Source organism: Populus euphratica, unplaced genomic scaffold, assembly GCF_000495115.2.
Source record: "Populus euphratica unplaced genomic scaffold, PopEup_1.0 scaffold1169.1, whole genome shotgun sequence".
In the NCBI taxonomy this organism is placed as follows: Eukaryota; Viridiplantae; Streptophyta; class Magnoliopsida; order Malpighiales; family Salicaceae; genus Populus; species Populus euphratica.
The window spans coordinates 38,517-52,761 of record NW_011501026.1 but is presented as its reverse complement, the minus strand read 5'-3'; the positions used below and the strand labels follow the sequence as shown (position 1 = coordinate 52,761).

The window sequence follows — 14,245 nt, the reverse complement described above, 5'->3', positions numbered from 1 at the left end:
TTTGTAACAGGAATGTCCGCCTGTCATGCACTCGGTCATCTCAGCATTTTCAAGGTAGTATAACATGCAGAAGTTAGGGCACATGCCAATTTTCTGGTATCCTAAACCAAGGGGTTTTATCATGGATTTCGCACCATAAAAGTTCTCTTTGAGCCTGTTCTCTTTAGGTAAAATGCTTCTTGCCCATTCAATAATCTTGTCATACCCGGCATTACTCAACCCGTGCTCTGACTTGACGGTGAACACCTGTGCTACGACCGATAATTTACTGTGGTTCGTGCTGCCATCCCATAATGGTTCATCGGAATCTTTCAACAAATCAAAAAACCTAGCTACATCTACATTAGGTTCTTCTTCTACGATTGGACATTGACTGACATTACCTTGATTCATTCTCATTGCATCCATAACCATGTTTCTGTAAGGATTAGTGTTGTCATTCTCGTTGCTAGGACTAGAAGTAGACCCAACCATCATTTCACCCATTCTCCTCTCACTAACATATACTTCTTCATGTGCATGCCAATACTGGTAATTCTCCATAAACCCTTTGTGTAGAAGATGCATTATTACAACATCTGGATACAAATACTTTTTATTTTGACACTTCCTGCATGGACACCTAATACCGCCTTTAGTAAAATTTCTAGGAATAGATGTTGTGAAATTAATAAAATCCTGAACCCCGTTACAATAATCCATCCTTCGCAATCCTTGGGGTGAATCTCGATACATCCATGATATATATCGAACCTCTATAAAATTATGATGACATAATGTATAATTAAGTTAGGTAAATAAACTTGCAAAAATATTACTTTACCTCGAGATTATCCAACAAACCAATCATAACTTCTCATAAATATTAAATATTCATTATCATTTATCAACGTCCATACAAATTAAAATATATAAATTTACAAAAATTACCACTCCACAATACCATTGACAAAACTTTAAACAGATCCAATAAGCTATTAATTATTTCAAAACAGCACATATACTTCGGTAGTTCCATAAAGTTTTAACAATTTACAAACAAATACAATCTTACAAAATCTAAAACAAACCATAATAGTTATAGAATTATACATTCATATACTACAAGTTTGTTTGAGAAATAACAATAAAACATGTACATTTACTAACAAAATACATATACTAAAAAATGATAAAATTAACATTTAATTAAATGTTAAGATTTAAAAAGAAAGAATTCTTACAAAAATTGATAAAATCCGTCGGTAAATCAGAACACAGATGCTGTGACCACAAAACTTCAAGAAATATAACTTGTTGTGCTGATATGAGGGAGATTTTTGTTTGGGGGGGATGGGGGGATGGTTGTTTGCAGATGGGGAGAGTTGGGATTAGGAAGAAGAAGGAGAAATAGGGGAGGAGAGGGTCGGCAGGGTGTACATATATTAACTTCTCCCGACAGTTTCACCGATGGAAAATCCATCGGTGAAACCGTCGATGATTTTGACGGAACAATCGACACGTCACCGTACAGGTCTGCTATTTCAAATTCGTCGGCAATATAAATGGCGGTCGTTGTATGGGCTGTCTTTTTGAATCCGTTAGTGATTCCGTCTGAAAAAATAACCTGTCAAAACCTCCATGTCAGCGACCCTTTTTTTTTTACGATGGAAACGTTTCCATCCATAATTCAATCGGTAACTACTAACAGAAATTTTTTGTCGATAGTTACCGACTGAATTATGGACGGAATATAACTATCGGTAATTTCAACCTCAAATTATCGACAAAAATATTCCGTCGGTAAATTCGTTACTATTTAGCGAATTTCTGGTAGTGATACAAATAAAAAAAATGATTTTGTTAAAGCAAGTTTTAATTGATACATGTTTTCTTGATCATAATTAATTTTTGCTTAAAACAATTAACTAATTAAGAAAATTAGTTTTTTTTACTAGAAATATATGCATTTTTCTTTTTCGTTCAAATCATTACATTTTGCTTGATTTTATCAATGAAATATGATACTATAGAAAAAACCATTTTATTGTAGAAACAAAACAAATTACATGAATTAGACATGTTTTGAAAAAAATACATTTCTACTTCATGGTTTTGTTTGTTATGTTTCATGTGAATTTCAATTTTTAATATTTTATGATTAAATAAAAATTAAATTCTAAAAAGTTAAGTTATTAAAACTAGTCAACTCCATGATTTAAATTATAATTTGAGGAAACTAATCCGGTTTAACTCTAATTAATGTAAAATATTTATATTTTATTTTTTTTAAAAAAAAATATTAAGTTGATTTTTCCTTTTATTTTTTTGAAAATTGATTTTTGACCACAAGCTGCATTTAACATTGAAAAGATTATCCAAACATTACTAACATTTAATAAAATAAATGCATATATTTAATAGAATATATTAGTGGAGCCAAAACACGAGAGTGCATTCCGTTTCTTGCAAGGAGGGCTTTTTTTTTTTTTTTTCATGAAACACAATCCATGAAGGATAACATGAGACAATAAATGCTAAAAAAATTCTTAACGCTAACCACAAACTAAGTTGTGGAGTTGAGAAACAGATGTATATGAAGATTGTTGATCATGAGTTGTAGGGAGCTCTTTAATTTCTTAAAAAACCATTGTTTTTAGAAAATACAAAGACGATAATATAACTTTATTTTTATAAAATTATTTTTTATTTAATTATATAATAAAAAAATATAATCAAAATAAAAAATCAAACATAATTAAAAGAATGGTTATGATGGGCTTCTAAAAAAAATGCTTGCTAATATTAAAAAAAGATTTCTATAATCTTATTTGAAAATAAACTAAAATTTAAATATTTAATAAAATAAAATCTAAAATATATTCTTAATTAATTTAATAATTTAATATATTTTAACTTGACTAATTCTTAAAAAATTTAATTGAAATTGTTGGAAAATCATTAAAAAAACCTAAGTGTGTATGCCTAAACTCTTTTTTTTTTTATTATTCTTTTTCAATTGGAAAAATAATATTTTTTAAAGCATCCTCGACAAATACAAAAGTTACGTTGTCATCAAATTGAACAAATAATATTTTTTTAAAATCTTTTTTAGATGAAGCATCCACGACAAAGACAAAAGTAGTTGTGTTGCCTGTATGTCAAGTTTTCAACATCGAAGAGGTGGCCAAAACTTTGGGCAAGAGTTTCACTTAAAATACCTAAAAACAACCCTCATATTACCCTATTAAACCAATTCCTTAACTTAAAAAATCAAATTAAATTAAAAAAAATATTGCTTTCAACCTTGATTATTTTTTTCAATTATATCGAAGGATAAAAATATTTTAATAACACTCTTTTCATAATCAAGATAAACATTTTCATATTAAATTTGACTATTTTTTTCAATAAAGACTAACTAAATCACCTCTTTTTCTTTTCTCAATTTTTTTGCCCACTATTCTCTCTCTCTTCTTTCTTACAAACTCATAAATGAAAATTTATTCAAAATAAAGTTTTGAACTAATTAAAACATGTAATTGTTAAACTAAAAGGATAAAAAAAAGAAGAAATTATAAAAAATCTTAGGGCTGCCGTTTTACCTAACATTCAACTGTGATTCCCTCATTTTTATTTTTATTGTTTTCCTCATTCCCTTTATTATTTTTATTTTAATATATATGCGTGTGTCCGCTTATGCGGGGTGACCCAGAACAACACAGTAATGCTCTGGACCATCCAAGCTGCACTGTACAGTAAAAGAAAAGAGTTGTTGGACATTTGCTAAAATTTATATACTTCCGCGCATGAATCGAAGTTCTCATGGTGTGTGTGACCTCTTCTTTCCGGGCAGAGAATGACCTCTTCTGACTCGGAACAACAAGAAAGCGTACAAGCAGCGATTGATACACCGTTACTCAGCACGTCATTCCTTGCGGAGTGGTGGGAAAAAAAGGTAGATTTGGCACAAACTTTAATGGGACGTTAATAACGGAGACAATTGAAATTGAGTTTCTATACTGTTTTTACCGATGCCCAATGCTCCCCAAACTTTCATAGACATTCATTAGCAAGCAATTTTTATTTTTTTTATAGGAGAAAGCATTCCCCAAACATTTGCTTATTAGTTTTGCTGATTATATATCTTTTCCTCTTCGGGGAATGTCATTCATGTATTTATCGCATGCACATTTTAATTATTTTTTAGTTTTTAAATTTGAATAAATCTCATTTTCTAAAAAACATACTTTATAGGGACAAATAAATGAATAAAATTCTAACTATTCTAAATTCTTATAAAAAATACATGTTCTGAATTGAATTTAAAATTTGCTATACAAATCTTAAATTTTTTACCATCACGCTATGCTATTTGGGACTTAATTATTCTTTACACACACATACATGAGAAATCATTATTTAACATGTTTTTGTTATTATTTTAAATTAGTTAGAAAAAAAAATATTGTTTAAACCTGTTGGTATTTAAGTTTGAATAATTTCGTATGGAGTTTAAAAAATTTGATTACATTGGCGTGTGTATATATTTTCTTCACGTTTGTTTTGATTGCTGGCATGTATTATAAATATCGACATCTGAAAATATATAAGAAAGCTTGGGAGCACAAAGGGAGTTGAAAGTAAGCGGAAGATCATCAGGTTATAGAGTACACCAATTAATTTTTCTGTTTTACATTGTGGTTGCTATTAATAGAGGAAAAAAGAGAATCGGTTTGCTGGTCGTTACCCCACTTTTTTCTGCGGTACTGCTCTCTAAACGTGGGCTGAATCAGGCTGAGAGAGAGAGCGCCCAACAATGGCCAAGCATGAAAGCAGGAATGTTACAAAAACATTTCATGCTTCTAAAACCCGGAAGGCAAAGAGCCAATGTCGTGGCTCTCCTAGCGGCCTCATCATTCACTTAGATACTCTCTAATATTTCCTAATTAACCCATATATTTAGGCACAACAAACTTGCAAAATCTTGCTCTTTATATACCTTGTTGCCCCATAAGGGATCTAGCATAACATTTTTAACATATCGAGAGATGGAAATTATATGTCAAAGGTTGTACCAACTTGTTTTTTAGTACTTTGTTTTCGCCAGCATATATAATGGCATCGCCATTGAAATCTATCTTAGCAACGTTGCTGCTTTTAGCCATTGCATTGCCTGATTGCCAGGCAAAATCTAAACCTTCCCTCTTAGGGAAGCAAGCCATTCACCATGCAATTGGACGACAAGCCAACCACATTGAACTTCCCAAACGCCATAAACCAAAGTTCCGGCCAGGCCCATGGAAGAAAGCTCATGCAACTTTCTATGAAGGCGGCTCAGGAACATTTGGTATTGATGCCTTCTTTTCCCTTTTTCCTATATTTTTACCCGACTTTACAAGTGATCGATGATCTTGCTCACCTTACAAAACGACCAAATCCAACTTCCAATATGAAAAAAAGAAAAGAAATGGACTTTTCTTTAGCTAAAATTTCATTCAATACTGTGAGGCTGCCTGCCAAGAGCAGTATGAGAGCATTTTTCTATATTTTCATAAAAAATTGGATTGTAGGAAAAAAAAAATCATGTCCTCAAGCTTCTGACGACATTAATTGTAACTACAACTAGATTATTTTCATTGTTCCTGGACTAACTTATAAAAAAACATTTTTGTTCAGGGGGAGCATGCAATTACAAAGATGTTGCAGGCGAAGGCTATGGCATGAATACAGTTGCACTGAGCAGTGTTTTGTTCAGAAATGGACAGGCTTGTGGTGCTTGTTTCGAAATCAAGTGCGCTGATAGCCCTCAATGGTGCAGGCTAGGGCAGCCATCTCTCTTTGTCACGGCAACTGATCATTGCCCACCAAATCCATCTCTCCCAAATAACAATGGAGGCTGGTGCAATGTGCCACGTGAGCATTTCGATATTGCCAAGCCTGTATTTAGTCGGCTTGCTGGGTACAAGGCCGGCATTATTCCAATCCAATATCGCAGGTCACATGACTTTTCAATCTTTTCCCATTTAGCAAAATTATAACATTTAGCTGGCCAACTAGGATGCTTGGGTTGAGTTTCTTAATTAAAAGGGTTAATTTTCTCTGCAGGCTTCCATGCAAAAAGCAAGGAGGTATTAGATTCACTATATTGGGCAATCGTTGGTTCTATCAGGTCATTGTGTGGAATGTAGGGGGAGCTGGAGATGTTGTTCGTGTTCAAGTGAAGGGTGATGACAAGCTCAAGTGGACGCAAATGGAACGAGATTGGGGGTCAACTTGGAAAACTAGTGCTATTTTGCTTGGAGAGTCGCTATCCTTCCGTGTTAGAGCAAGCGATGAGAGATACTCGACTTCATGGCATGTTACCCCTAAAAACTGGCAATTTGGCCTGACATACGAGGGCAAGAACTTCAAATAGCGTGCAAAAAATATTTCGGAAGGGAAGATATTTGTGTCCTGGTTGCTAAATCAGTAAAGTTTGCAGGCCATGGACACACACATCTGGCTTTATAATAACAGAATCAATAGAATTCAGCTTCAGCATCTAGGGTAGATTTATTTATATTAACGGCCATTGTAGTGATACTGACTGCAGAAGAGAATAGCGATCCAACTGGCATCAATTGTGTTTACAAGACAATATGAAATTTTTTTTATTAGCTTTGTTATCCACAAAGTTTCCCTATCCCTTCTCTTTATGTTCTTCAAGTTCTCCATTTATTACAATAATCTTTATGTTTCCCAATATCATCACTACATCATCCTCTGGATTCTTAATCAAACATAAGCTAGACTTGATACAATGCTGTCATGTGTAAACCTCTCCTTTTCAGTGCAGATACGTGATGAGAGACATCCAAAGTGAAGCAGAATTATTAACTGAGCGATTGATGAAAGAAAAAACGAAATAGCATGCTCACCACATTTCTGACACCATCTCAATCCACAACATGGGTCTAAATGAATATACGTTTCAGAATTAAAGATTGATGAGTCAACAATTTTAACCTAATTTTTTTATAAATTAAAGAAGGTTTTAAAATGAAACAGGTTTGATAAATATACTCAATTTAAAATATTTGAATTTAATTGATAGTGAAATCCAAGATAATATGGGTTTGAAAAACATGATAAATCCAGGGTAATATGAGTTTGGTAAATATTCCACACCCAAAATTTTTGATTTGACAATCAACCAAATCCAAAATAATATGGACCTAATGAATATGCCAAACCCAAAATATTTGAGTCCAAACTTAAAGCAGTATGAGATTTGACGACTATATTAAACCCAAAATATTTGTATTTGACAATCAGCCAAACCCAAAGCTATATGGGTTTGGTGAATGCACTAGACCCATGACACTTGAGTTTGACAATCAGTCAAACTCAAAGCAACATGAGGTCTAGCAAACATGTCTAATCCAAAATACTTGAGTTTGGAAATCAACCAAACCTTGAGCAAATATAGGTTTAGAAAAACATGTTAGACCTGTTGCAATGTTGCGGTCGCATAAATTAATTACCCTAACTTAAAACACAACACACAAGATAGTATAGAGCAAGTAAGGGATCGATCCCACAAGGAAGGTTCAAATCAGATTTTTATGCTAAATGATATGCAATTTGAGAGGGGTTCAAACGTTATCTAGGCTAAATAAAAAAAAAAACTATTAAGTGAAATAAAAGAAAATCAGAAAATTATCAAGAGAACAAACCTTGATCACAAGTAAACATTCACCTGCAGAAATCATAACTGGTCATGAAAACAAAACATCAATTTATATTCTGAATATTTATCACTTTTTAACATTGATTAGTTAATGGATAAGCCGTATAAGTAACACTAACCATCAAAAAACCACAATTTTCGAACTAGTAATTTAATTCAATGGTAGCCTTAAGAACTAAATAAGTTGATTGACTAAGAAAACATAATTGTCCACAGTTTATGTTTGATTTGATTGAATGTTCTTCCTAAGATTAATAGTGTAGATTCGCTACAATTATTAAACTTAGTTGTTTCACAAGTTCATATACCATAACTCTAATTTTAATATTAAATAATCATAGAAAAAATAAGCATAGAAGAATAAACATATTCATCATATATATTGAATATAAAAGGTAAAATAAATTTCACAATTCTTGAAATCCGAAGGTTTTCGTATTCTTGCAACTAAGAAAAAAAGTTTAGTCTTGCATATTTGTTGAATAATTAATCAAAAAGAAGAAGGAATGCATGATTTTGAATTTTTTAGAGGAAAGGGGCACTTTTCTCTTCTTGGCAGGCTGCCCTTTTCTCTTATCTCATTCTTTTTATATCCTAAGAAACTCTAATCTCTATTTTACAAAATAGTCCTCTCTTAACTAGATAGTTTATATTTAAATACTTTAATAACTATTTTCCTAAAAAATAAGCAACAACCACTACCGGAAAATTGATAAATACAAATGGAAATACTAAAGGAATATTTCTATTAGAAATTTATCAATGGCAATATTTTCTCGGTATATACTAAGGGAATTATAGTGGGAAATAAAATAAATAAAACAAAGCAAAAAAAAATGATGGGATGATTTTACCAATCATATACTGTAATTTCCATCGGTATTTTTCCAAGAGCTCTTGAACTATTCACTTTCCAATTACTCTGTTAATTACTATTTACAGACAAAATCATTGACGGATTAAAAAGTCGTTGGTGTTATTTGGTGGTTTTCTAAAAAATTTAGATTAAATTAAAAATGAAAATTAAAATTAAATATTACAGATGGAATTATCGACGGATTGAAAAGTCATCGGTAATATTTGGCGGTTTCTGAAATTTTTTTATTAAAATAAATATTATAGACTTAATCACCAATAGAATGATTAAAAATATTAATATCTAATTATCCATCGGTTAAACCATAGGTAAAACGCCCCAATAAAAATCCTAGAATCCCTAATTTCACAACAGACCCATCTCTTTTCTTCTTCTTCTTCTTTTTCCCTATATATAAAAAACATCAATATCCACTTCTTCTTTTTCCCTATATATAAAAAACATCAATATCTTTTTTTTTTTCTTCTCTTCTCTCCTAAACTCCTTCTTCTCTCCTCCATGCCCAGATATGTCTTCTTCTCCTTTCTTCTTAGTTTCTTTTTAATTAGTATACTTTAAGAAAAAAAATTTCATCCTTTTAGCTTAAACTGCAACTACATTAACATAAGATTTCTTTTTTCTTGCTTTTTTTATATATATTTATTTTTTACTTTATTTTTAATTGTTTTTGTTTTTAATAACTGTATGAATGTTGTTACAGGAATTTGTTTTTTTATGAGATCAATTTTTAGTTGATTTATTTACAGGATTTTTGAATTTTTTTCATATGAATTTTTTTAATTGAATTTATTTTATGCAAATTTGTTTGATTTGATTTTTTTCTTATTTTTTTTCCAAGTATTTTGAGTATTATAGAGTGTTGATTTATACTAATTTAATTATTTTATAGTTTTGTAAAAAATATTTTTTAAAATATTTTTAAATAATTACTGATGGAATTATAGACAATATTTTATCGAGGGAAATACCAACGAAATGAAGTGGGTAATTTTTTTTGCTCGCTTTTTCTGTAAGTCAATCCATTAATAATAATATTTTTTTTTTATTACCAACTCACTTACCAATAGATAAAAAATTACTAACAATAGATTTACCAATAGAGCATTTTCATCGGTGATTTCATTGGTAAATTAACTACCAATGGAATGATAGTGCAAATACCGATGGAAAATTTTATTGGTAAATATAAAAATTGTTTATTAGTACTTAAAGATGTATTTTTATCAAGGTTTTATATTAGTATTTTGCACTTGAAGTATCAATAACTCCTTAACAAAAGCATGTTTTATAATAACAAGTCTGATACTATAAGATATCATTAATTTATAGTAAATGTTCATCTTAAATGTAGGCCTATCACATAAATCAAAGGATTGATTGATGAGTTCAATCGCTAAAATTTAGAAAATAAAGAAAGGGTGAAGCTTAGTGACACGACCAAAAGATTGATGTCTTCTTCCAAGTGTAGGAGTGTCAAAGTAATAAATAATCCGGCAAGATCAAGGTCAAACCACAAGGAGATTAATTGTATAAATTATAAATAATAACAACAACAACAACAATAGTAGTAGTAGTAGTAGTGGTAGTAGTAGTAATAAGAAGAAGAAGAAAAAGAAAAAGTTCAAGAGGACTTTTAGATTAGAAGATTAATGTCAGGATAATTAATACTTAAAAGTGTATTTTTATCAAGGTTTTATATCATCATTTTGCATTTGAAGTATTAATAACTCCTTAACTAATGCATGATTTATAATAACATATCTCATAATATAAGATACCTTTCATTTGTGGTAAATATTCATCTTAAATGTAGACTTATCACATAAATGAAAGGATTGATTGATAAGTTTAAGTACTAAAATTGAAAGGATAAAGAAATGGCCAAACTTAGAAAAGAGATGCTGGTGTAGTTCAAGCCAGAACATTGTTCGGTAATTAGGTCATATCTGGAGTTGTAGATCTCGAATTTTGGTCTATTTTATATGGATAAAAAGGTAAGACATAGGCTTATAATTTTCATGACAATCCAAGATTTAAGAAGGCCATTTTGAAATCCAAATTATAGCAATAACAAAGAAGTTATAATCATAAATATTTAACAATATTTACAAGTATTAGCATTTTTATCAAGGTTTTATATCATCATTTTGCACTTGGTACAACAAATACTTGGCTTTTTTGTAGCTTAACTATATGGTATAACCGACACTTGTGCTATGAAAAGAACTTGATTTCTTGCTAACATAAGTTATAATCATGAATACTTGACAATATTTATAAGTATTAGCATTATTTGAATATAAGGATTGCCACAAAGTCAAGAAGATAAGGATTATCACAAAGTCAAGATGTGACCACCTACTCAACAATTAGTCAACAAATCAATAATTCTAAATTTTGGCCTATAAAAGGAGACATTTGCATGCATTTAGGCATTTTGTTTTTAAGTTCAAGATCATGTTTTTGCTCTCTTTCTTGTTGTAATGCTTAAGTTTTGCTTATATTAATCTTTTGTTTATGCTTTTCATTTTCTTTTCTTTACTTATATCTTATTTATGTTTTTATCTTGTTTATTTATATTTCTCTTCTTCATTATGTTTAGCTAAGTTTATCATGTTAAGGTGAAAAAGGTATACTATTGGTGTAAGAATAAGTATAATATAAACTCAACATGGACTTTAATGTTTGATACTAACATGTTTTGTATTTGTTATTTTATTCACTCTTAATACTTTACTTGTTAAATGATTAATCTAGATTTATGTTGTCATAACCCTTGGCACAACAAATACTTGGCACTTTCATATCCAAATAATTAGCTTTCTCGTTAGTTTAGGGAACACCAAACTAATGGTAGAAGCTTAAGTACCTACAAAAATAGTCTCAATCGAGGGGACTTAAAGACCCTCTTATAATAAAGCGAGTATCTTTATGAGAAAAGCAAGTAATGATTTAAAAGAACCTTAAATTTAAGGAACAAAGCTGTTTGTTCTTAAGTTTTAAGATGGTTAATGCTCAGAAACATATGTAAGTTTTTTTTAAGTGATGAAAGTTCTTAACCTCTTACGTAAATGGTTTATGGGGTATTCATATCATCTGAACTTTATCTTTTCCAAGGGAGAGAAATAATAGAAAGTCCTTTTATTTTTATGGCATTAATGATATGCCGAAATCCTGTACATTTCATTAATGAGGGAGAAATATTCTATACACATCACTAATGAGAAAGGACATGTTATGGGCTCCTTAGGAGAAATTTTGAATATCCATGGATATAGGGAGATCATTACCTTGGACATGAATGGATCATGTAATTGTTCTAAATGAAAAGGCATGATGGTTTATCATGCCTATAATATTTTTAATATAAGGGATCATCTAGGATAAAAAGCATAGTTGTAAAACCCGATAGTCTTTGAACCTAAATATTTTGGGTCTTGATACAACCATATTATTTTATAGTTTCACCCACATTTAACTAGTGCTTTGCTTATGTTTTATATATAAAATATCTTGATATTCTTTATTTTATGTTTTGAATGTAATTTTAGATGAAAGATGTAAAACAGAGTAAATTGGCAGTAATTGGTAGATTTGACCTTCAGTCGATGTTTCGTGCAGAGCGTGAGCTGTAGAGATATTTGTTGCCGATTATTTATTGTACTAAAGGTTATACAACATAAATCTAGATTAACCATTTAACAAGCAAAATATTAAGAGTGAATAAGATAACAAATCCAAAACATGTTAGTATTAAACATTAAGGTCCATGTTAAGTTTATACTATACTTATTATTACACCATTAGTGTAACCTTTTCACCTTGACATCATAAACTTAACTAAATATAATAAAAGAGAGAAATATAAATAAACAAGATAAGAACATAAATAAGATATAAGTTAACTAAGTAAAGAAAAGGAAATGAAAAGCATAAACAATAGATTAATATAAACAAAACATAAACATTACAAAATTATAAAGAAAGAGAGCAAGAACATGATCTTGATATGAAAACTAAGATGTCTAAATGCATGACAAATACCACCTTTTATAGGCCAAATTTTGAAACTATTAATTTGATTACTAATTATTGAGTGGGTAGCCACCTCTTAAGTTGGTAACAATCTTTATCTTCTTGTCTATAGAAACATCATTGCTAAGATAAGAATTTGAATTGATAGTCTTCATAAAAGTTCTAGAGAATTGTCTCAGCTTTCCAACAAAACAAGAATGAGGTCATTTGGACTTCTAGAACTCGAGATAGGGCTGAACATTAAACAGTTTCTAAGCTGTAGGACAAATTTAGACTTCTCTTTTGATACTAAGATTTGTACTTCCAAATTGCAAAATTAAGTCTTGGAGTTTCATGAATGTTTTAGGCCTATGTCTTAGCTTTCTAGCCATATAAACCAAACTAAAATCCAAGATCTATAGCTCCAGATATGATCCAATAACTGAACAGTGTTCCAGTTTAAATTAAATCAACATCTCTTTTCTAAACTTAGCCTTTTTCTTTATCCTTTCACTTTCAATAGTTAATTACATCAATCAACCCTTTGAATTGTGTGCATTTAAAATGAGCATTTATCATAAATTAAAGCTATCTTATATTATCATACTTGTTATTATAAAACATGATCTAGTTAAGGAGTTATTGATACTTCAAGTGCAAAATGATGATATAAAATCTTGATAAAAATGCACTTATAAGTATTGATCATCTAGCATAAAGAATGTTTATGAGAACTGTCGCTATACGACGTCGGGCAACGACTCCACTCTTTTTTATTTGTTTTAACAAAAAGAATAAATGTTTTTTTGTTCTTGATTGGGGAAAATAAAGATTTTATTGGAGTCGTCATCTAGTAATTTGAGGGAACTAGAAATCCAAAATTAGACACTAGTCCCAGAGATTCAGGTACTAGGTTAGTTATGATTAAGGGAAGGTAGACACTACCCTTAAAACATCCTTTCAGAGAAAGGTTACCCTTACTTGTGTGTTTTTTATTTGATTCAAACGCTATTATATTTTGAGCTTATTTGCAAAAAAATTTAAGATGGTTAACATCGGTCCCTAAAATAGGAGACACGTTAAAAATGACATCAGTCCCTAAAAAGGAGACTTTGTCTAAAATGTCGACGTTTGTCCCTAAAAAGGAGAATTGTGTCTGATTTACCAAAAGAAATAATAATGGACATAATCCATATTTGGTATTTAAATTTTTGACATCGGTTCTTTTCTATAAATAAAAGAGACGTGTCGATAAATAATATTTATTTTATAAAACACAAATTATTTTGATATCGTTGAGAAATGGGTATATCCATTCTTGAGAATCGGGCTTTGAACCCATGAACAGTGACATGATAAAATGGGTGTTGGACCCGCGTCGTTATTTATTTTAAATTTATTTTTGTTTATTTTTGTTTTTTTTACATGCAAAAAGTTACAAGTATTTATATATAAAAATATCAAAAATACCATAAAAAATCATAAAAATTACCTGAGTGCCACTATATAGGTAAAAGACTGAAATACCCTCGGATTTCTCTGCAATTTTTGAAAATACCACTGGCGGCGCGTGTGGCTCACGCACGGCTACTGTTGATGGCGGCGAAATTTTCCGGTGAGATTCCGCCAAAAGATGGTTAATT

At 30.4% G+C, this 14,245-nt stretch overlaps 1 protein-coding gene and 1 long non-coding RNA gene across 2 annotated transcripts in view; both read left to right on the top strand.

Annotated features, from left to right (window-relative positions):
- Positions 1 to 13,715, top strand: part of LOC105117075 (uncharacterized) — a 15,890-nt gene extending 2,175 nt beyond the window's left edge. The window contains exons 2-3 of the long non-coding RNA XR_840670.1: positions 11,621 to 11,630; positions 13,648 to 13,715. This is a non-coding gene — a long non-coding RNA (uncharacterized LOC105117075). The remainder of the gene's footprint in view (positions 1 to 11,620; positions 11,631 to 13,647) is intronic.
- On the top strand, positions 5,098 to 6,397 carry LOC105117074 (expansin-A4-like). Its single transcript, XM_011014619.1, has 3 exons — positions 5,098 to 5,329; positions 5,659 to 5,977; positions 6,088 to 6,397. Exons 1-3 carry the CDS (start codon positions 5,098 to 5,100, stop codon positions 6,395 to 6,397), a joined length of 861 nt encoding a protein of 286 aa, XP_011012921.1.
- Positions 13,716 to 14,245: the final 530 nt, after the last annotated feature.